The sequence below is a fragment of the Lissotriton helveticus genome, chromosome 9 (assembly GCF_964261635.1).
Source record: "Lissotriton helveticus chromosome 9, aLisHel1.1, whole genome shotgun sequence".
In the NCBI taxonomy this organism is placed as follows: domain Eukaryota; kingdom Metazoa; phylum Chordata; class Amphibia; order Caudata; family Salamandridae; genus Lissotriton; species Lissotriton helveticus.
This window is the reverse complement of record NC_136070.1, coordinates 805,069,829-805,095,180: the sequence shown is the minus strand read 5'-3', so window position 1 is coordinate 805,095,180 and position 25,352 is coordinate 805,069,829. Positions and strand designations below refer to the sequence as shown.

Genomic DNA, 25,352 nt, shown 5'->3' with positions numbered 1-25,352 from the left:
ATAGTAAATCTGGGCCTCAGTCTCACACAATCTCACTACCTTCACTTGACTCTCATTAACACAAACACATGCTTTCCCATACAGAAACATTTTCTTACACATACACACTCTCTCACTTAAACACACTCATACGCAGGCATGCATAAAACATACATTTAAAACTTACAAAAGCAGACACCATAGCTCCTAAGTGTGCTCCATTTTTAAGACACTAATAGTAATATACCATTATTCACTAAAGCATAATGAAAAACAGGCAGACAAAAAGGAATGCAGATCCCCGTGTTATTGGCACTGATTTGGCCACCCCTAGACCAGGGGTCGAAATGGCATTACCAGAGGTCGCACGGGGCAAGCTAGGGGTCTCAGCTGTGACCCCTGGTGAACCCTCAATGATGCCCATGCTGGGGAACCAAAAAGCAGCCCCGGTAAAAATGTTCAAGCCAGACAATCTCCCCTTTTCTACTTGCATCCATCCATTCATTCTCTCCATCCATCCATTCTCTCTCTCCTCCTCTCTTCTTATCTCCTCTAACTCTCTGATTGCTTTCTCCGGACCTTACGCCTTACTTCCTTCCTCTCTCTCTCTCTCTCTCTCTCTCTCTCTCTTAAAGCCTCCGCCGCTTGCTGCAATTAACCTTGAGGAGTTGGGAAACGTGAAAGAGCCACAAGGACCTGCTTCCCAAGGGGAAACATCCTTAACCACGATGTTTGAACAACGACTTACCGGAACAATGAAGAGTGAACAACAAAGGGGGCTGAACCACGAAGGTAACATCCAGGAACGACAGAACAATAAAGGATGGAACCACGGCTTTTAGAACACAGGAGTTGCACGTAGGATAATTTAGGAAAATGTATAAATGGGTAGATGGGGGTGTGGGGGGACTCCCCCCACAAATACGATTAAAAATATATATATAGTTAGAAATATAACGTGATGAATACATTTGGAATAGTTAAGTTTCAAATACAGCTAAGGTTGTTTACATTTAAATTACCGGTTTATGTCAGGAGATGGCAGTGTTGCTTTGATTTTAACAATCGTAAATGCTTTCGAATCACGAACAGAATATGATCAGTGTGCTCGTTTTTGTAAACAGATATTAACTAGTATTTTAGAAAAAAATGCATACATTGAAAAAGTGTCATTAAATCTTATTTTTTCGTGGTTTAGGGAGTAGTGGTTTAAAATATGGTGGTTAAGTAATGGTCGTGGTTTATCCTTCGTTGTTCCAGAAGTCGTGGTTTAGGCAGTAGTTGTTAAGTCGTACAATCGCTTCCAAAACCTTCAGCCCACATGGAAAATGCCCAGTGGAATAAAAGGCCTGTCCGACCATGCACAATTGCAGTGCAAACATACTTTGAGATCAGCCACTAACTTGCAAATCAATTTGAAAAACTTTGCAAATATATTGGAAAACATCTATCAGGTCTGAATTCAGATAACTAAGGTTGCTGCACATTATTTTTGTATTTTCACAGAGATGGTGCCTAGGATTCAGGCAAAGAATAACAGATACAATTAGCTTTTCCTCTTAAAGATGACTCCCAGACCTGCCAACCATGACAGACATGGAACCATGGAGAACAGATTGTACTGCAGGTTCCATATTAACAGCTGAATGCAAGCACTGACTGATGTATTGCATAATATTATGTTACCTAACTTAAAGACTCCGGTTCTGAGTTACTCCGAGGTCCTTGTTATCGCAGCAGATAAACGATACCTGGGATACATTATTTATCAGGAGAGACAAATTACCCCTATTACTAGTTTCTACGGAATAATATACAGATTCTGGTGCTCACTGCCCTAAAATCCTCATAGTACAATAAATACCATACCCTATCCCCTGTTAAATTTCGGCATGTTTGATCTGCTGAAATGTAACAAAAGGTGTAATATTTTTTACATCTAGTAATCATCACCCAATTTGATACTGTGACCCCTGCACAAACAGGAGTGTACGCGGGTGTCGGAAAACACTGGCCAACTCGCACTCCTGACCAAAGCAGACACACTTTCACTCAGGGCTTTAAGTTGGCTGAGTCCTGCCAGTGCAAAAAAACAGGTGCTGAGGTGGGTCCCTATCAGGCTCTCCGTTTTTGCCCTCACTCTCAGGTTGAAAAATAAATGTTAACTCTGCAGCTGTCCTACCCTTCACTGCCCTTGATGTAACTTCAAAGAGATTTGGTATAGTTCTTTCACAGTTTCATCATTTCAGAACTGAAGCATTTTCAATATTCTATACAACAAAGCTATAATTTTTGCTTATTTATCTTTTGCAACTAACAACCATTGGCAAAACCAATAGTCCAGGCTTGTTGTAGGTGTAAATTTACTTATATTATATGTCTGGATGCAATGTCAGAAGCAGCATACTACCAGTCTGGCGGCACACTATGCTCAGCACAGATTTTTAGCTTACTTTTTAAGCCACGCCCCAATTACATCAGCCACACCCCTTTGAGAGACCCCTCCCCTCCCCCACCCCGTTTTTTCATCCCACTTAAGCCCTGCTTTCACTAATATCTCTGCATAGGGTCTCAAGCCTAATTTGCAAATATTTCGGAGAGACTGTAAAGGTTAATGAATTTTACTAATAAATAAAAAGAAAGGCTGTTAACCAAAATATTTAGCTAATGCACGGAGTGGTTGGTTAGTGGAAGAAAGATAAAGTAGTTTAGTGGTGGTATTTACACACTGCACTAGAGAGAGCACAGTAAATAGGATACAAATTCAAAGGTCAAGATGGCTATACTATTTTCACAACAATATAGTTACTCAGATCTGGACTATTAACAAAGAAAATCCTGGACAAGGTAAATTCAGCTTTAAAGGAAGGCGGATTAGCGCACCATATTTGTTTGAGTTATGAAAAATAGTACATCAAATTTTCTGCTTCTCAAATATCGTCTCACCTTACTAGATTTTAGACTTGAATTTGAAAATGAATGCGGACAATGAAGGTGCTTTCTAGGAAGTGATGTGATATCTGAAACATATTTGCATTAAGGCATATGGCAGTATCTACAATGCGAGACATGTTTCCTGCAATACTTAATAAAGCTTCATTGAGTATAGGTTACTCAACTGAGGACTTAAAAAACACAAGCATTACGAGGACCCTTACACCTGATCTCTTCCTCTGGGTTAAATTCGGACAAATAAGTTCTGCTCACCAGAAACCGGTGCTGGATCCTACCACCTGCAGTCCCCAATACACGTAAACGAAGGAGCGTGTCATGTTAGTGGTCTCAATGAAGTAGAATTCACTTTACGAACTGTCCTTTTATAAAGATTTGTAATAATGTTAATAGTTCTTTGCAATGATGTTAACTAATTACGCAATACACAATTTATATGATAGTTATGTTTGGTGTTTGAAGAGAACTTTGTTTCTCCGATGCCATCTGAAAACACCAGATGTGACCTGAGAGTGCAAAGGTGAGCGTGGGAGGAAACGAGGAAAATTAGCCGTGCAAATTAAATATATTTTGCAAAACGCAACTGTAATAAGTGGCTAGTAACTGGGGTGTCTGTGGCATGTAGGAAGTTGAAGAGAAAAGTAATTTGCGGAAGTGGGCGCGAGTTATTAATTGTGAGGAATTGAACAAGGTGAGGAGTTAGGAGTATTAGGCTGTTAGCAGCTAAATGTTAGGGCAGACAAGCGACAGCCGGGCAACTATTTCCACAAACCTAGACTCCGAGGCTGTCACCCAGAAAGCAAACGGCAGGACCACCTATGGTCTCCAAAAACAAAGATACACAGCACACATAGAGGAACGGAGTGACCAGATAGATATATTGGCGTAGGTTTCATCTCCAATTAACAGACTTTTTACTGACATATCAAATTTGAGGTAGAGGAAAGACTGTAGTCCTTGTCTCATCAATACATGTCCTCGAGTTAGAGAAATGACTTCTACTGAGTGACATAAATAGTTCAGTTGCGTTTGCCCCTTCAATAATTTCTCTCTTTGGAAGAATATGTCATAGCCGTGCAGTGCTCGCAGATTGCCAGTTTAGTTCTTGGCCCTTTTGCTGTAATCATAGATATGCAGCACTACAAGTTAGTACATACTTTATTTGAAGCTAGTGCATGATGCACATAAGCGGCCTTATTACTCCATGTACACCAAACACAGTATATCCAGTGATGACACTTTCCCTTTAAAAATCATTATCATGAAATATATTGCTTAGTTAAGGCAAAGTCTACAACTCCAGGAATCCACCAATTTCTTCAATGAAAGTCTAGGACCAAAAATATGGTCCCCAGTCCACACAGAGCTAGCTAACTAAATAGTTACTTACAAGCAAGTGAAATATTTTGGTCATTTCAAAACAGAAAAAGAAATGCTATACGTTTTCCTTTGAATTCTTTTTCTGTGCTTAACATACTTTTGAAGTCTTACTTTTGAGCATGTGTTTCCACACAAATAAAATACTTTTGACAACTAGATTTGCTGCAGCAACACAAAATCTTTTACGGCTTTTTACAATGATTAGATATGTACACCTGCTTATTATTTTTTAGGTCTCGCTTGAGACTGCATATGCGCTGATGTTTGTGACAATCTTTTTTTTAACTCTAAAAAGGAGCTTTTTTCTCGCCCGTTACTTAGCAGTGGTTGGCTTCATTGTCACTCCTATTTCCTCCTTTTTGTTGGTGGACGAATGTCACCTTCACTTTGTCTTGATGTGTTTCTTTTCTTTTCCTGGAGCATGGACCAAGTACTGATTGATTTCTTGATTAGTGTCCCTCTAAGCTGTTTGCACACTGATTGTGTCCCTTATTGTTTTGCTTTTCCTTGTAAGACAACTTGACACCATCAGAATTGAACCTTGCGCTTCCAGGTATTTCCAAGAGCTGAACACAAAGAACTAGAATAAAGAAATGTTGTCGCATGTGACCATTCCCAAAACATATTTTGGCTGTCTGTTGCTTTTATTGATGACAAAGCTTTAAAGCTACTCTTTTTATTTAGGACTGTGGCCATACAGAATGCGTTTTTCTTAATTACCGTTTGCGGCTGACTCACGTTTACTCATTTTTTGCTTACCTCTTTTATAATTTAGTGGCTGTTTCATTCATCATCAAATATGTTGTGCTTTAAAAAGGTTTATGTTTCACCCTTCCCTCCCCAACCTCTAAAACCTAAAATTACCCTTACCCTCAACCTTTCGCTGGATCCTAAAATCACCCTTACCTCTTTTAACCTCTACCCACTACCCAAACCCTAATAGCTCCCTTACCTCGCTTTACCTCTCCTCACACCTGAACCCTAAAATTAACATTACCTCCCTTTTCCTCTACCCATCCCTGAACCCTAAAATCATCCCTACCTCCCCTTACATTTACCCACCCCAAACACTAAAATCACCCTTACCTCCCTTTACTTGTACCCACCCCTAGATCTTAAAATCACCCTTATCTCCCTTTTCATCTACCCATCCCTAAAGCCAAAAATCACTTTTATAAAAAATAACATAAAACGCACATTATTTTAATAAAAAATTGTTACTGGCGTGGTACATTATCGGGTGGTTAAGGTGCAAATACCTAACTGCGTGATAAAAATTGTGGTAAAGGTCCCGTGTGGTAAAGCCTGCTTGTAAAGGCTGTTTACACTCAGGCAGGACACATTACCCCATCTCTCCTTAAACACTCTCCTGCTTTCACCCTATCGCCCCCACATGTTTTGAGGGCACTGTCGGTTGTTTTATGCCTGTCTGCATGTTTGATGGGTACCTTCATATCTTTGACGGTTTGCCCATCCCACCCCCTCCACACCCTCTACTTTAGGTCTCGCCTCAGGCGGTGCACGCACTGTTGCTTGCAAGAGTTTTGTTTATTTACATGGAGCTTAAAGCATGTCCATTGCGTACCATTGGTTGACTTCATCATCAGTCTGATTTCCTTGCTTCTCTTTGGTTAGCGAGGGCCGGCTTCACTTCCTCTTCCTGTGTTTGTCCCTACACTAGAGCATGGCCCAGTACTGTTTTCCTTACCCAGTCTCCTTCCACTGCTCACCACTTTCAGATGTGCATTTTCCCCTTTTACTTGCACCCCCTGCATTGTTACTTGCCTTTCCTTGAACGCCTTTCATGTATTTGAGTTTCAGACATTGCAGCCATGCCATGATCCTTCTAACTTTTAATTGCTTCAAGTATATTGGAGCCCTGGCACCCATTTGTAGATGGCAGTATCATTTATTATTGCTCAATTTTTGTTTTGCCCAGCACCCTTAGCCTTTGGCTCAGATTTCCTGCCCCCATTTAAAAAAGATTGATGCGTAAATGTATATTTTAATGTCTGTTGTTTTACATGTGCTGACAAAGTGTTATTGTCGTTTTTGTTTCGGTTTTGTGAAGGCAGAAAATAAGTCCATATTAAGGAAACAGATAAATAAAGCTCTAGGTCCGTACTGTCCACATTACAGCATTAAAATTGCAGCCGCACTAGTGTAAAACATGGATAAAAGACATTAAAAAAGCCAATAGCTATCACAAATGCAAGGCTATTAGCTTTGCCAATTCTTGTTTAAACTTGTGGTCAATTTCTTTTGTGGAATAATAAATCACTGTAAAGGCAGGCGCGATATACCACAATCAGACCTATTTTGAAAACCAGGACATGGTACTGTTCATTAGTCATGCATTAACATGGATTGCACAGTTATTTCAGCAAACTAGTGTTTCAAAGTCCCCCCTGGACAAACAGCACTGCAAGTCTAAAAAATGTATTAACATGTGAAAAAGACAATTACACTTGCTAGTTCTTCATATCAACCCTCTATTCTCTTCCTGTATCTTCTATTCAATATTTTCCCTGAATGGTGCAAACACTATTAACTCACACCTAATAAAGTAAATTAAATTATTTTAAGGAGACCAGTGTTAGTCATTGAGTTTCATTTATAGTAGAATGGTTTATCTTTTGTCAGAATTTCTAAGGTTTTGTTTCCTAACATCTGTTTAATATTTAATGTCACTGTTATCCTTTTATTTCAGGTATTAGAAAAAGAAATGTGCGCCCTGGAAGAAAGACTAAAACCAGTTCAAATGGGCAACTCTGAGAGTAAGTTCACTGCATGTTAGGTGGCTAAAATAGTTTTTACCATGTGAGAGTAAAAGAGCATATTTCTAAAGTATGATTTATGAATTTGACAGCCCCTGGTGGTGCCCCAGCTTTCTTCATGCCTTAAAGTGTCTGTTTTCTCCTTTACTCAAGCAATTGCTCTTTATCTTCCCTCCTCATGCCAGGTTTAAGGTTTAGGGGCAGTATGTAGAGTTTCGTGAATGAGAGACATCAGCCAAAAAGTGATGACTATTTTGTCCACTGTGTTTAGAGTGCATCGGGCCTCTATGTAATCTAAAGAAGGTGCACAGGAAATCCGCCACATTTTTATCCTACATCCACTACACTTTTTAATTTATGTCAATTGTTTGTGGCACTCATCACTTCTCTCCTCCAATTTACAGGCCTTGAACATTTTTTGTGTCGGTCTTGGTTATACTGAGGGCCACAGGAGTAAAGTGATTCTGAGGGCTGTTGCTTTTTCCTCATAATCATCGATTTGTCACATAGTCCATGACCTTCTACGTAATCTACAGATTTTTTAACAAAAAAATGTGTATCTAGCTCAAAGGGTCAGCATTCATCAAAATTGTGGCAACATTTGTTGCACTTAGTGGAAGACACTTTTCAAAGGTTGACTAGTCACCTTTCAACTGCTTATTACTGTATTTGGATGTTACTCTGGTACTGATGAGGTAAATCCTTTCCCCGGACAGTGTTAACGTGCAAAAATTACAAAATAATTAAGTAATACTATCGCAAATTATGCTGCATTATGCTGCATATTCTGCTTTTTCTTGATACATAATTTATTTAACCCTGCTAGATAATTTGGTCATTCCCCGCTGCATAATTTCTGTATCTCTGGTTATACTACATAAAAAAGGGGTTGAGATATAAGAACCACACCTATCACTCCCAGTGATTTCACAAAAGTCCAAAATATGGGCAATGCAACGATTCGGAAGGTCAAACCCCTAACCTCCAATAACAGTCACGTCCGCATTAAGTCGAACAAACAAATATTCAGCAGGCCCCAAACATTATATCACACCAATATTTTCAGCTATATCGCCAGATTCCGCCTTAAACTTTGATTTAAATGATTAATTCAAGGGTAGACATGAAGGATGAGGTGAGGTGAATTGAACATCCTTGCAAAATACAGGGATAACAAAAGCAGCAATGCTTCACACTTGCACCCCTCCTGCCCCCCCCCCCTCCCCCGGGGCTGGTCTGACGAAATTGCCAGGGCTGCTTTGAGTTCCCAGTCAAGGGGAGGCATGCAGCACTTCCTTTGACATCCTGCAGACCCCTGTTCCTATTTTCATGCCTGTTCCCGCAACTTCTGTAGGCTCTGTCTGAACCAGAGTATAGGTTGGTGGGTGGGTATGTGGGTATTTTAGTTGGCCAGCGACAAGACCAAGGTCGTTTACCCACAGAAATGTTATATTTAGATACTGTGTCACGAAAAGGCATTTGTTTTCTATTTACATATTTGTCTTCTAAGCACACTTCCCTACTGCACCCTTACTGGTGCAGTGTAGAAAGGGATTCAACAGTAGCCGGCAAGCCATGAGGTTTGGTACTAGCAGAGCAACCACAACTCGTGAAGAAACTGTTAGAATCTGCACAGTCTTATGACATTGAGTAGGTAATTCAACCAAGGGGTTACGCAGACCCATGCAGCCCATTCAGTACACAGGGCCTGCACCCTTGATGGCGCATCCCATTCAACCAAAGGCCTATCTGTCAGATAGGAGACTGTCACCACATTCTGCAGGCCAGGTGTCGTCCACAGAGCAGTGAAGTAAAAGCATAGCCTCCTAGATTCCCATGAAAGCCTCCAAAGGTTCTTCAAAGACACCTGCTGGTGGCCGACCAAAGGGTGTGCCTCCATGAGGGGGTCTTGTGCTTCTAGGAGAATGCAATTCCCCTTCACCTCCATGCATTATAGTTCCAGTCTTAGTCCTAGGGAGGTAGGCTGGTACTGCTAACGGAGGGCAGCAAACATGTTTCTACCAGCAACGGAACAAGGAATGCACGTTAATAGTGCAACAATCTCTTGGCACAATATGGCGTATTTACAGTATCAAGTGCCACTCCCCAGGGAGCTGTTTTCAAACTGCAAAGGATAACGAGCCAGCAGTTCAGATGCCACACAGGGGGGAGTACACATCTCTGCAAACCAGAGTAGCGTCACCACAGATGTGTCACAGCCCGCTGACACAGGCCACTTCGGGGACTGTAGGAATTGGTAGGCAGCACATGGTGGCACATGTGCAACAACCAAGTTTGGTAGTCTCACTAGAGGAAGGCAGCGTGGCTACTCCAGCCATCCAAGTGTGGGGAGATGCTATTAGGCACTAATTCCAGAGTCATTGTATCAAGTACAAAAACTTCGCCAATTCGTATGGCAGCAACTGCAACAAGTACGATGGTAGATGGCTCCTAAATAATACAATTTTCCTCCTCTATCGTCCCTCAGGGAACGCTAGTTATGATTGGACCACTAGACAGTTTAGAACAAAATTTTTTTTTTTTTACAAATGCTTACTAGCAATTTTGTGTTATGCATTCCTAGTTTCTTGAGGTCCACAGTCAAGCTCAGATCTAATTGCGACTATTCTACGTGCTAGTATCTTAAAAAAATAAATTGGTGACCATTTTTGATTGTCTCGGTCCATGCCATAGCCTGCTTTTTATTTTAATAACCTAGCGGGCTGGTGCCTAGGAACTGAACTGTTCAAAGTATACTATGTGGTTTTTAACTAATCATATCTTTCTTTATTTATTGCTGTACACATTAAAGTTCGTTTTAAATGACGATTGGCAATTCTCAGGGAAATTTGGGTCGACTGATCTGCAAAGCGGGTGCTAACTGAGGTTTTCTGTTTTTTAATTATCCTGTACTTTTATGGTCTATCTAGATAGATCAAATACAGTTTATTGAATGAATGAGTGGACCGACCGAATGTGGTGATGCCTCTGTTAACTCCAGAGTTCCAATCCAGCAGGCAGAGTTGTATATCTGCCGCAACTTGTAATCAGGGATACGTCTGTTAGTTTCGGTATGGGAAGATCCTTTTTTGAATTTAATGCACCCCATCTCTTCATCATGTCCCAAAGCTGTGCACTTATCTTGTACAACAAAAGAAACTGTGCAGAAACTGGAATATATCAACACCTTGAATGATTAATGCAGATAGAAAAAGTTGTTAAAGTGAAATCAAAGCAGAGAAAATATGGGTACAAAGAACTGACTAATCAAATTATAGGTTTCATGCTTTACAGGCGAGTAAACTGTTAAAAACAATCCTGTGCTTTCTACACAGTTGCTTGCTTATTTAGCACTCGTTGATTGTGCCCAGATGCCCAGAGGTATTTACCAGGTAATGCGTGGTTACACGATGCTGCCAGGTTTAAGTTAACGAAAGCTAGGAGGCCTGCGATAGCTTGATACCAGAGAGAGAGGTGAATCTTTGGCTAGATGAAGTTTGGGCCAAACAGTCCCAAAATGGGAAAGTCATTTTGCTCAGGAAATGAGTTCTGTAACAAGAATGATGCCCACAGCCAATAGCAGAAAAAGATCTGAACTAAGAAGGTTAAGTCAAGTGCAAATTGAAGCCACATTCTGCATTTTGTAGCATACCAGGGCACAGAGGTAAGCAGCCCCCTAAATGGCAAGCAAGTGCACACAGTTTTAGGAAAGGCCTCTTCCCAACCTGCATTTATGCGTTGAACCACTTACTCAATAGATGCACTAACAACAGCAATACCCATGCCCTATATGTTGGTTTCAGAGATAGGTTCAAAGTTCCATCCTCCAAAGAATCATCAATCTTTGATCAGCGTTCAGAGGAAAGATGTGAACAAAACGATTGCAACCAGAATACAGGCCCTTTTCCTCAGTCTCCTATTCAGAGAATGATGTGTTCTTCTTTAGGTCTAGTACCAAAGAAAGAATGTGTACATTTAGGCTTATATACTATTTATCGTTCTCATTGGCTGTGTGGGGTGAAGGTTGGAGGGTATCACAGTGAATGATGATGGTTTCACCCCAACACTGTCAAATACACTTCTTTTGATCAAGCAATATTTAGATTACTAACATCGGAAAAGGGGGCCTTCTGGGGAACTGGACCTACTTCACATTTAGCCTACTAGTGGGTTGTTCAGAAGATGTACAGTTATTGCCGGTGTGTTTTCCTATCTTCAGAGTACATTTTGAAATGTTTGCTCCTCCCTAGAATGGGAAATTAGGTATTTTGTGAACTCGAACAACATTGTCGATTATCTGGATACCTTTCTTTTCCTAGGCCTCAATAAAAACATCAGTATCATCAAAAACCTCGAAGATTTTTAATGAGTCAATGAGAATGTTAAGCGTTCTTCTGGCCTCCATCGAGGCATGAGTGACACAGCAAAATTGGTATTTTTTGGGCTCCCAAATAGCATGGGACTAGAGTTCAGAACCTCATTGGAAGCTTGCCTGGAAACCTAAAATATTATGCTTCCCCAGCATTTAATGGGATAGCTTCATTTATCCATATGGGCCATGTATTCTTAAGAAAACCTAGGGAGACCCCATGTCTGGGTTGAGGGAGAAGCACCATCTTAAGTTTGTCCAGCAAGATCAGGGAGGGTGTGAAGCTGTGGCTTACTTTCCTGCAGGATGTCAAAGTCTTGGTAATCTAAGCTTACCATGGACTGTATGAGGTTGTGACAGGCTCCATAGGTTTTGGGGGAAATTTGGATGGTGGATTGATTTATGTTCAGAATAATAGGTAATAGAGAACATAAAAAGATTATAGTTTTCCTGCAATTCAAGGTGAGATATGTCTCTAAATTTTAGAATAAAATTGTCCACGTTATCAGAATTCAAACCTTGATGTTCAGAGACAAACCATTATAACTGCAAGACCTGCGTGTTGCTGGGCTCTCATAGGGCACATGTCTGTCGTTTATGATGACATGGTTATCAACACAGTGGTGTCCGGCACAGTAGCAACAGGCTTTAATATAGAGGTTGTGCCAGCAGAACAATGATATAATTGAGGGGGAGATTGGCAAACTGCATTAATCCTCCCCAACTGGCGAGTGAGTGGGCTGAATGGGTCAATCATTTTTATGGAGACTGTGCCGCATAAAAATGTTTTTACAGGGAACTATTTTACATATGTCACTGATTTAAACGTTGATGTCCACATTCATGATATGCAGTAGTCTGGAACAAAATCTGACAAATAGCCTACTAATATGCCCACCCCTGCTGCCGCCTGAGGCAGTAAATCATGGCTGGCAAAGGCGCATAGATGCACCTGCAACAGTGATCAGAAAGATTGACCAGGACTAGCCTGGAGAACTTGAACTCTGGATCTTGCCAGGCCTCTAGACCGCCCCATGAGTGACATGCTGTACTGTCACTGGTACAAGTAGCCCAGGGTGCGTTTGTGGAAATCCCTACCGTACCCAGGGATACCCATCAGTCATACAGTCAGCTCATCCTCTCCCATCTCGTCATGGGGGAGAGAGGTTGCCCAGAGCCTCACTCACTGCACCCTATCTTATGACAAGATGAGGCGATAAGGCAAGAAACTGACAACCTATGCATCACTGTGCAGACTCCAACTTTATGTTTCAATTCTGAAGGCTTTAAGAAGCTGCGTACCACCCTGAGAGTCTACTCAATAACATTATCTGAAGCACAACAGGTCAGGTAGCTGAAGGCAAGTAAGTAAAATAAAACCTTGTTGAATGTTGTGTGAGAGTGTATGTGTGTTGTGTATAAGTGTGATAGTGTAACTAAGTGAGATTGAGTGAATCTCAGGGAGCGGAAATAAGTGAGACTAACGGCCTCATTACAATGACGGTTGGACCGACTGTCCAACTGCGGTCTTCGTGAGCCGTCTCAGACCGCCGAGGCTGGGAAGCTTCCCCCCACCATATTACTATGCAACTCCTGCTACAACAGAGCACATATTCCCAAATGTGTACAAAACTAACAGAAAACATATGATATGTACACACATGCATACCTTATGAGGGGATAAGCCTTGTGTACCCCGTACCCCAGCGCTGGAGAGTGGCAGAATGTCCACAGTCCAGTCAATGGGGCTACATACAGCAGAAGGACTTACCTGGATTCCGGCACCCACAGGATTGTTGTTATCGGGGTTCAGCTTCTGAGATGTAGGGGGGACCTAGAGGAAAAGATCCATGGTGGAGACTGCTGGAGAGAAGTGGATTGGGGTGAGTATGCACCCCAAATCCTTTGTTTCCGATTACTCAAGGCAGCCAATTGGACCAGAATGGTTGTGTCATCGGAAACCCACATCATAAACCGGACAGTGGTCGGAGATCCCTTTACAGTTGTGTGGATGCAATTTATCTCTGACTGCCATCTCAGCGGTCGGAGAAATTCTGTAAGAGTTGGCGGTCTTTCAGCAGTCAGTTGGAGTACATGAATCATGTATCGTATCCAGCAGTCGGACCAACCACTTCTGAAGAGACCTTAAACCGCATGTCTGCCTTTGACAGGACTGCGGAAGCCGGTCTGACAGGCATCATAAACAGCCCCTAAGTTAGAATTAGAGAATGAGTAAAAGTGAGTGTGAGCTAGAGTGACTGAGTGAGTGAGAATGAAGTAGAGTGGAGGAGGTAATTCTTGATATATGATGTACCTAGGTAAAATGCAGGCACATAAGCTGTAATTTCAGGCATATGGAACAGCTGTGGTAAAATGCTGGTGCTGACATACTGGGGATAATTTTTGGTACAAGGGAAACCTGTGGTAAAATGCAAGCACCGGTATATTGGAGGTAATTCTTGGCATATGGGATGGGGCACCCATGGCAAATTGCCAGTGCTGGCACACCAGAGGTAATTTGTTGTCTGTGGGATGCCAGTGGTAAAAAACTGCCATGGACATATTGGAGATAATTCTTGGCATAAGGGACACCTAAAACTAAATTGGCATACGGGACAGCTAAAACTAAATGCTGGCGCTACCATACTCAAGATAATTCTGGGCATTAGGGAGGACAGCCATGGCATATTGAGCAGGGATGCAGGTAACCAAAACTAAATTCCGACCTTGACATACTGGTGGTAATTTTGACCTCTGGGTCACCCATCAAAATGGCAATATTCTGCCACATGTAATTCTCGGCATTAACAGATTGCCAATGGCAGATGAGAACCTTCTTTACCAAAGAATTGTAGCACTCACATATGGAAGTAAATATTAACAAACAGGGGCACCTGCTGCACATTTTGAATTAAATGGAGTCAAACGTTTCCATTGACAGGGCACACCTTTAAAGTATGTCAGCATTTGGTAAGTGCACTTTGAGAGACAGTGTTTTTGAGCATGTTTATGGGAAAATTCTGCTTTAAAAAACCACTACTTGACGTTTTTAAAAAAAATTGTTTAAGGGGAGACATACCATGGAACCTTCCTTGAAGCTGGACATGCTTGCTCACAGGAATGCAGAGCAAGTATCGCACCACTCCACTTTCAAAGCATATTTTTGACTTTGTTCAACCCTTGTTTGTAAGGGAAAGGAATAATTGATTTTCTTATTTAATTTCTTTTATAGTGCTATCCCAGTGCAGGGTGTTATCGCGATTTACATCACACTCACATATTGTACACAGAAAATTAATCATACAAGTGTGTAAAACAATTCATAGGACATATTACCTAAGACAATGAGGGTTACAAGGTGTAAAGGTAGCATATCTTCCATATTGGTTGGTATTATATATTACAAGTGCTTGGTCTGGTGAAAGACAGATAAGAATTAAAACATAACGTAGTGGTTGGGGTTGTCTGCATTAATGAGACTTTATTACTACCCAGATAACCCTTTTTAAGCAATATCAAAATAGAGAAAGATTGATTAAAAGTGAAATACCTTTCTATGCTTTGCAGTTTGCATGCGGCTCCTTGATGCTGGTCCATAATGTGCTGCAGTGGAAGGATTACAACTGGTAGCACTGTATTTAATGATTAAGCAGCCACTGTGTTTTCTGCATAATAATGGATTTGCCATATTTGGCACTTAATTCTTCATAATAGGCAGATAAAAAAATGTGTTTGCTAGGTCGCTTTAAAAGTTACTAAACACTTGATGACTCATGTTCCTGCGCATTGGAAGGCCCTTCTTAAATGTTGACTGGTCACCTTTCAGTTGTTATTGCTGTATTTGATGGTTAAGTCTATACTAATGTGGTGAAACATTTTCCCAGACTGGGATGAAAATGCTATAAAGTGACAAAATAATGAAACAATACCATCAAAAAAGTTGCATAATGTGTCTTTTCTTGCCCCCAAATATTGTCATCTCTGCCGTATAATTTGGTCCTCCCTGCCGCATAATTCCAAGGGCCCTGATTGTAATTTATGAGCTGCAAGTAACAAAAGGACATCTAAGCAGTAACCCATTGACCTTTCTACATAAAATACAAATCTGTGATCTGCAAGCTACGTGTTGTTTGCAGCAGCCATATAAACCCTCTCTACTAACTTTTGATGAGTTAAACCTGACTAGACAAAACACAGATCTCTCCAGCAAGTAAATGCTACAAGTACACAGAATAAACTGGGCATGTGCCGGTTAGATTATTTAATAAAATGTGTTGGCGTGAAAATGGCGACAACACCTGCCTTCCAGCAAGGAGTGTCTGCCTTTGTGCACTCACCCACTCCCTCCCACTATTGCCTAATTGTAAAGTCCTAGTGGACGAGGGGGCAGGTGAAAGGTGAATGGCATTGCTTCCCTTCTGGCCAGGATGGCCTCATGGTGGCTGAGGTGAAAACAGACAACTAGGTGAGAATGGCCCAATGGCCACAACAACACCTGGCCTCTTCACACTCATCCCTCTCCCACTCACCATGGCCACAGTGTGGCGGCTGGGGGAAGAGAGTTGGGGAAAAACACTGCTTATGGAGTCAGGTCTAGCTTCACGGAGGCCAAGCTAGCGTCCTAACAACAATGCTGCAAGGCTTCCCCCCAATCCTTGCCCCGCCTCAAAGCATTTTAATTTTTTTTAGCGCTATGTTCCTCTAGCCTGCCTCCTCATGCCGGCCCCATATGACAGTGACCCGCACGTGAGGGCATGGCGGTGGATGGGGAGGGCAATAGGACACACTGTGGGCAGTGGACAGAAGCTCCAAAAAATGCACCCTTCTGCTGGCACTTAAGCACTGGCCAATCGGCTCATGCCCGACTGCCCTCTTTGGCAATACGGCCCTGTCAGGCATCCAAGTTGAGACCCCCAGCTTGCAGCCAATGCAACCTGGGACTCTGGGAATACGCCGTACATCGGAGCCTTCAATCTGCACCTGGTGCTCACCCCCGTCCCACCATGGACAGCCCTAGGCAACTGATGGGGGCGCTAAAGCCTTCTTAGATTGTTGCCCACCTTCTTGGGGGTGAGGCTGGCAGAGCCCATTTTTGACTCTGTGACAGGGATAGGGGTGGAAGTGTGGACACAGCAAACAAACTGCCGAAACAACAGAAGAGGAACAACCCGTAAATCACACTGCATATGTGCAGATTGGGTGATTTGCAATGTTAATTGCATCGATGACATACCCTGTCTGAGTGTTGTCCTCTAAACACTATGAGGGAGCTTTCTTTTTCTCCTGTACCCCATTTCGTTCTCATCATCATTTGTTTTCATATTCCTGGCTCTGCACAGACAACAACTGTTTAAATGTGTTGAATAATGAAAGAGAAAAACATGAAATGTGCACTAGTTCAACTAAATCTGTCTTTTTTAACTCAAACACATCTGGCTGCACCAACCTGGGGGTCGTATCAGGTACCCTTTCTGCACTCATTTTCAAGTAAATGCTCTGTCCACAATGAATATAAACACAAGGACGACCCAATATGCCAAATAGTGACACTCTGGACAACTATGATTGTAATAATTTCAATGGTTCATAAAGGACTTATTGAAGGCACAAGAGATAAATATTTAATGGTTATAGCAGTTGCCCCGATATCATGTAATGTAATATAGCATTATGCATCTCTGAGATATAAATAAATGTGAAGTGCTCATAGGTGATCACACAGTAAAAGAAGTGGGAATAAAAAATGAAACAGTGGGCCCAATTCACAAAAGTAATCTGAGACAAAATCCTAACTTTACGACTTTCGGTATTCACAAAAGGCATTTAAGAGTACTAAAGTTAGGATTTGGTCTCCCTCAATCTTAAATTTAACTGAGACAAAATCCTAGTCATAAAGGTAGGATTTTGTCTCACTGAAATGTAAGTTTGTCTCAAATTTAACTTAAGACCAAAATGTAATATTGACTGAGACAAAATCCTAACTTTAGTACTCCTAAATGCCTTCTGTGAATACCGAAAGTCGTAAAGTTACTCCTAAATGCCTTCTGTGAATACCGAAAGTCGTAAAGTTAGGATTTTGTCTCAGATTACTTTTGTGAATCGGGTCCAGTGTGTCATCATAAGAAATAGATAAAACAAGATCACAACAACATCTGTGAAGGGAATGAATATATATGCAGTGATTATGAATGCTGTACGATGTAATGGGTTATCATGTTAAAACAAAGCTATTGAAAAAACTTATTGTGAGTAGGATGCTGTGATGTGATCATCAGCTAAAATTGGTGATGACAATGGAGTCATGGTAAAAATGATACTCAAAGAAGTGATCACAACGACATGGGATGCCACGGTTACTTGCCAGTAATCTTCATTACTCCGAGTCCAAGTCTTCCTTGCCACAGTAGTTACATAATGAGCAACGTCGTGTGTGCTGCTGTTACGTGGGCTCACCATGCACATCTTGGTAATTGCAGTTTGGACACTGGCAGGAGCAGTGAAAACAATTCCTGCTGCCGCTGAGGACACGAGCTAGGATTGGCCGTGAACCCAGAGGACGCTCTACCCCGAAGGCTGAACTCAATCTCCCAGAAGGCTCTGGGGTGTCTACACCTGGCTCGGGGCTTGTCTCCGCCCACAGCACCGACGCAGGAGATAAACCTCGCCGCACCCGCTATCGCAGGTGCCGCAGCGTTGTGTGTGCTGCTGTTACGTGGGCTCACCGTGCACATCTTGGTAATTGCAGTTTGGACACTGGCAGGAGCAGTGAAAACAATTCCCGCTGCCGCTGAGGACACAAGCTAGGATTGTCCGCGAACCCAGAGGACGCTCTACCCCGAAGGCTGAACTCAATCTCCCAGAAGGCTCTGGGCTGTCTACACCTGGCCCGGGGCTTGTCTCCGCCCACAGCACCGACGCAGGAGATAAATCTCGCCGCACCCGCTATCGCGGGTGCCGCAGCGTTGTGTGTGCTGCTGTTACGTGGGCTCACCGTGCACATCTTGGTAATTGCAGTTTGGACACTGGCAGGAGCAGTGAAAACAATTCCCGCTGCCGCTGAGGACATGAGCTAGGATTGTCCGCGAACCCAGAGGACTCTCTACCCCGAAGGCTGAACTCAATCTCCCAGAAGGCTCGGGGCTGTCTAACCTGGCCCGGGGCTTGTCTCCGCCCACAGCACCGGCAGTATTAATCCATCTGGCTACTTCTGCAGCGCGGGAGCATCCCGGGAGAAGCCCGGGACAAGGGCGTGACCGTCTGTGGCCGTCAGAGGCCGGAGAAGGCCGGGCAAGGCCGGGCTGGGCACCCCCCAAACCTCCCTCCCATTGTTTGGAACTCTGAAAGGTATTTGGACAACTTGTGTTGACTTTTGCATCACATCCCATTGTTGTATCATCGGGACCCTTGAGTTATTTCTTGATAAAAATATTGTTCATGCCAATGTCCACATGCTCTGGAAAGGATAGGCGGGTGGGGGGGGGGTTGCGTTAGTGGTACGCTTGACCAGTTCATCACCCGAGCATAGTCGGTTCTTGAACATGAAATCGCCATCACTGAGCGTCGCCTCTCTATGGAACCACTGAATCGCAAGCGTTCTTCCCTGGGACCACTAGCGTTGGCAGTTTCCCCCGCTAACATCGATGTGTGTACTGAAGGTGTTGTGTCTGGAAAAGCATTGCCCAGTCCACGCACCATAGGGGTTAACCTGGAGAGGTCTAATGTGCTAGAGCCTCCAAACCAGTTGGATTTTCCGATTGTATTAGAGTCAGATATCTTAAACAGGGAACACGATCCTAATAGCAACCCCATTCCCCCCAAGGGCACCTCAGTGCAGTCAGAGCCAGTGACTGTCACAGGACCCAGAACAGCGCCAAATAAAAGGAACAGAGTTGGTAGTGGGCAGTGGGGGGGACGCCTCAAGTCCTCAAAGAAGTTAAAACCAAAAACCTATCAACCAAGCGAGCAACCATCGGGTTTAGGGAGGCCATCGAAACCCTTGCCCACAATAGCAAGAGGTGAACTTTTGGCTGGTAGTCAGGTCTCGCGAAACCCACCTGAGCTGGCAAACCCTTGTCCAAGGCTACCCTCTACTATAGGTACTTTGCACCAGACTCCTTTCATTGCCCACATAGAGCAAATTGTGAAATCCCTGATACTTCCGGTACTTGAGAGGGTAAAGGTATTGTCGGAGAGGCTGGATAGATTCGAACAAGCCACACTCGACAATTTCTTTTCCCTCAAGACACTAATCAAGCTACACTCCAAGAACAGACAGGATGTGCGTGAACTTAAGGAAAACCCGCTGATGGATCCCATACCTACAGTTGCGATGGTAGCTGCAACGCCCGACGTAGTCTCTGGACCCTTGTCCGGAACTAACTCTGTAGTAATAGTCACTCCACCTCATTGTGCTCAGCAAACAAGAAAAAACACTAATTTAACTACGGATAAAGGGGTAAAAGGACCCTCCCAAAGCGTACCCGTGCAGGGACAGGAAATTAACACCAACCAAAGCAAAATAGCGGGTCATAGTAGCAATTTACCTGTACTAGCCCAAAAACCCAGCATGGCAGCAACCGACGATATTAACTCAACCCACATTAATCTACCGCCCGAATGTCTGCCCTACGTAGTTGTGCTCACTGGAGTTCCACAGCTTAAGGCCGGCAAATTGGAATCCTATCATGAGCTTAAAAATAAAACCACGTACTGGTTAAGGAAGAATAGACCCCTTCCAAGCCAACTTGATGGTCAGGTTCTTTTTGTAAGAAGGGTCATTTGGGTTGGCAACAGGTCCAAAGATATTCCGGGGGATTGCATCCTTGTCAACTTTAAGGATGCTCGGGTTGCAAGGTTTATATGTAACCAACAGTGCGGTCATGATAGTAGAGGAATTGGCACATATGACCTGAGCCACTTTCACTTGCAACCTGCTTACATACAACACACACAGAATGTCCGTTAATCATCCTGGGGGGTGCAAGGCGGTCCCATCCTAACAATTACTATACCCATACTGTCTTTGCTCCCAATAGAGGCCCAGATTCCTACCGGATAGACTGTGGTTATTGATATGATGATCACCTCCCTTATAAATTACCACCAAATGTAGCTGATATGACCCGGTCTAAAGGGTTGAGGACGTTTGTCGAGCCACCTGGGACTACCCACACCTCTGACAGCGCTCTTCCTTCGAATGTTCCTAGCCCCTTAAACAGGCTAGTGTCTGAACTTCCATCCACCCAGAACAGCTGTAGGATTGCTGAGACAGAGGGACCACTGCAAGAGACCACAATTGGGACCAGTATGATTGGCATACAGGCCGCCCAGGGTGGTCCTATAGATACCAGTTTGACCCTACCAGAACAACTTACCAGGTTGGGAGATACCTTTGGTTCACATGTTGTTAATCTGTTGCATTCGACAACAGAGCCCACCGGGGGCCGAGATAGTTTACCTTTAGCACTAAGACACCCACCCCAAGAGCCAGCTTAGCCGACATGGTTGTAAAGATTCTCAGCTGGAATATAGCTGGCATCTCCAGGAAACTATACTTGCCAGAATGGATTGCCTTGATCGAGTCTCACATGATTTGTATTTTCCAGGAGACCTGGAGTCTGGAGCCTCACCATAAGGTCGGCTATACCACCTACTTTTTACCAGCAGTTTCCCCCCCTACAGGGAGATGCCACCCTTCAGGAGGGCTTTTAATATGGGTTAGTATCTCTCTCGGATGCTATATCTCGCAAAAGCAATCTAATTCCCCAGATATTCTAAGGATCTCTGCAAAGGGGTTACAGAGAGGGCGAACCCTGGAAATATTTAATATTTATGCCAGGGGTAACAAAGGTGGCTCCCCATCTCCCATAGTTACAATTCTGGAAAATGAACTCAAACAGTGCCACGATAGCATGCATGTCCTGGTCGCGGGGGACTTCAATTGTACATTCGAGCCCCTCGCGGCAGAGGACATTCTGGATATCGCCGAGGATGATGCAAGGAGGGGTATACCTATTCTTGCAATCCAACCAATAAAGAGGTGGTCTCAACGGGCCATTCAGTTGAACACCTTAGTTATGGAATTTGGCCTACGGGCGGCAAATGGCAGGACTACCTTGGACCCATCTGGGGCCCATACGTACAAGAGGGTTAACCATTCCTCAAGGATTTACTATATCCTCCTAGACTTTAAGCTCTGGTGTTTCATGCAGGATATGGAGATCCTCGCTACCACAGATAGTGACCGCAACCTGCTCTCTCTGAGTTTACATCCCTTGTGGCCGTGTGCAAACGGACCAGTCGCATCAATTAAAATAATGTCAACCTCAGAAGTTTGTCCATCTAATTGCGGGAGGAGCCTTAAATGGTGCAAAGTTGCCCTGGACAAGGGGAAAGTCCAGAGAATAGGGGTCCTTTTGGTAGCTGCACTGATTAAGTTAGACACTACTACCCTGGATCCATCGGAGGTATCTGTAGTCTTTCGAGACACTGTTAATGCGTTGGGCAATCTATTCCTAGTACAAACTAGATGTACTGTACAAAAGGAGCGCCAAAGGCTTAAGGGCAACCAGGGCTGGTATTCAATAAAATGCAGACAATAGAAATCTGAACTAATTAAAGCAGGCAAATGCAAGTCCCCCGAGCTGATCCAGCTAGCTAGAAAAGAGTATAAGCTGACTGTTGTGGAAGCGAAAAAAGAGTGGGAGGACCAGTATTGGCAAGCATTAAAGGAGGCCAGTGCTGGGCTGGATGCTGGCAGTTTCTGGAACATCATAACAAGAATAGTCCTGTTACCGACCTTATTACGTGCAATATTACTGGCCAAATGTGGTTCGACCACTTCTCGAATTTATACACGAACCACCCGGATGGCCCAAATGAGCCCACCCCCCCAAACTTTTTGGAATCCCCAGGGGAACCTGAAAGCCACCCATTTACAGCAAAAGAAGTGGAAAATGCGAATAAATGTATAGTGCGACACAAAGCAGCAGGCCCAGATGGGATCCCTGGGGACCTGCTCCGTCTTGACTGCATCCAATGGGGAAGGATTATTTCAATCTTACTTAATGCCATCAACAATGGCGCTGCAATCCCAGATTCATAGAAGGGGGAAGATGTCGTCCCAATCTTTAAAAAGGGGCGAAGGGACGACCCTGCCAATTATCGTCCAATAAGTTTAATCGACTCCACCCAGAAGGTTGCCGGAAATGTGGTACACGGGAGACTTTTGCAGTGGGTTGATGAAAATAAAATTCTATCGGACTACCAAGCAGGATTTAGGGCTGGTACTGGGACCATAGAGCAGGCATTTAGATTGCTACTCATTTACTGGAAGGTGGTTCTTATAGGCAAAGGCAGCCTTACCTCACGTTTATTGACCTAAAGACTGACTTTGACCTGGTACCCCGGGACCGATTATGGGGAGTATTATCAGAAAGGGCATTCCTTCGTACATCTTGTCAATATTATTCAGGCTCCATGCTGGACATTTTGCCCAGGTGAGGTGGGGTATACAGGGGCAGAAGACAAGCAGAATTCCAGTGAATAGGGGTGTCCACCAGGGTTGCGTTCTTGCTCCCACTCTGTTCTCACTCTATGTGAACGGTGTGGTGGAGAACCTGCTGAAACATCCATCTGATGCACCCTCCCTGGCAGGGGAGCGAATTCCAACCCTCCTAGTCGCTGATGACACCCTCCTCATCTCTAAGTCCCCTGTGGGTCTCCAGAGCCTCCTAGACAGCTTTCAGTCCTTCTGTACTCGGAGAGGGCTCATAATTAATACTGACAAGACCAAGTACCTGGTGCTGAATCACCCTAAAAAACTCGGGGGATCCCCAGTCCTGATTCATGTGTCCTTGGAAAGGGTCACAGAATTTGATTATCTAGGCATACGCATTTCCGACACAATGCAGCGGAACCCACATTTACAGAAGATCTTATTAAGCCACAAAAGGGTAGTGGGGGCGCTCCTTAAGGAACAGCGCTCTTCCTCAACCAGACCCATTGCCCCGGTCATTGACATCTACAAGGCGAGAGGAGTCAGCTCGGCCCTCTACGGGGTGGAACTGTGGGGTACAAGTAATATAGAACAGCTATCTAGATCCGAAAACAAATTTCTTAAGGATCTAATGGCACTCCCACAGAGCACCCCCACAGTACCACTGCTACTCGATCTAGGGTGCCACCGGATTAAAGATCTGGCAAAGGTCCGACCGCTCCTATTATGGGCTCGGCTATGGCGAGTGCCAGAACTAGCAAAGTACGCGGAGGGACTGGCGGAAGTAATGTCGATGTTGGGTTGGCACAAAATTAAGTGGCTCAAAGATGTTAAATCCTTGCTTGGCGAGTTGGGCCTTAGTGATGCCTGGGAAACTAGATCTGCCCCCCCCAAAGCAGCTTTGAAGAAACTTTACTGGAGATGGGTATCAGCAAAAACAGCTCTGATCCCAAATTTGGCCGACTAACAGATGACTTCTTGAGGATCAAGGATGTGCCATTCCGGGAACCCTACCTTGATATTATTCTGAAGCCCGTTGATAGGGCTTTGTATTTTAAATTCAGGGTTGGAATCCTTCCAGTTCGCAAATTGACTGCCTGCTGGAAAGTTCCATTCCAAACGTCTCCCTTTTGTCCTATCTGTGAGTCTAGAGTAGAATCCATTGCACATATGTTGTTTGCATGCCCGGCATATAAATCACTGAGGAATTGTTGGCTAAAACCATTATGCAAAGAACTGGGAACTAGACATCATATTGTAGCATTGCGTATTTTGATGTCAGATACTCGGTTTCTGTATGTATGTGGTCTGTCAAAATTTTTAAGATGGGCTTGGTCCATCAGATCCAAAAGGCTTAGTGAAAATATTTAATTCGTGATTTTATACCCAAGTTTATGCAGTCTTTTATCTTTTTTGTATAGTATTTTTATCCCATTTGTAATATGTGTATTGAATCATCTTTTTTGATGCTAAATTATTGTATCATTTCACGCTTTTAAGATATGTTTTTATCTAAATAAAGCCTTATACTACTACTATAATGAGCAATCCCTCCCTGTTCAGAACCCTTCAATCAAAAAACAAAATGTGCTAGTAATTCCCATCCGTCTCCCCGCCAGCATGGCTGACTTCCTGTTCTCATGTTGATAATTTAAAAAGGAAGTCTCACCCCTCCCTCTTCCTGTTCCTTCCCATGCCTCATTCTTAAATGAAGCCAAAATAGAAAGGGAGAGGAGGGATGAGAACGTGACTGAAGCGAGGAAGATTTTGAATCAGAGTAATGAAGATTCCATGGAAGTAAACCGGGCATTACCTCCTCCCCAGTCTTCCTCCCCACAGTAGTTACATAAAGGGGTGATACCAAAGCTTCATAACGCACATATCAAACGGATTCAGTCAAGAGAGCTTCTGCTATGCACAAGGAAAAACATTTAATCAAGATGTATATTGCACAAAATATGTACAATTCACATGTCACAGGTTAGTGCTTGCATTAAAAACTGCTGGGGCAAATTCTGGTGATGTATTACCTCCCAACCATACTCTATATCGATCCATGAACATGTGGCCACATTACAGAGCTCCATTACCAATGCTCCTCTAAAGGACTCCCTAGAGGCAGACAGGCTCCTTGTAGATCTTCCTTGTATCTGACAATCCATTTCAGCTCCTTGAGTCTCCTGGGCCAGAAGAATAGTCTAATTAATCTCTCTACCCAAGGTGGAGTTGGATGGCTTTGCCTAACTTTTACTGAACTGGACATAACAAACAGCCTGTCTTTCTAAACAGCTATGTCCTCTCCAAATAAATCAAGAATGCTCTCTTAACATCCAAAGGATACATAGATTGCTCTTCCTCTAACTGAGGATCTTTGAGAAAAATCGGGAGAACCACCTCT

General features: G+C 43.4%; 1 protein-coding gene across 2 annotated transcripts in view; it reads left to right on the top strand.

The window, feature by feature from the left end:
* Positions 1–25,352, top strand: part of LOC144781884 (uncharacterized) — a 698,016-nt gene that overhangs the window by 317,942 nt on the left and 354,722 nt on the right. For both annotated transcript variants that reach the window (XM_078660934.1, XM_078660935.1), the window contains exon 10: positions 7,022–7,088. In XM_078660934.1, the coding sequence (XP_078517060.1) occupies positions 7,022–7,088 (67 nt within the window). The remainder of the gene's footprint in view (positions 1–7,021; positions 7,089–25,352) is intronic.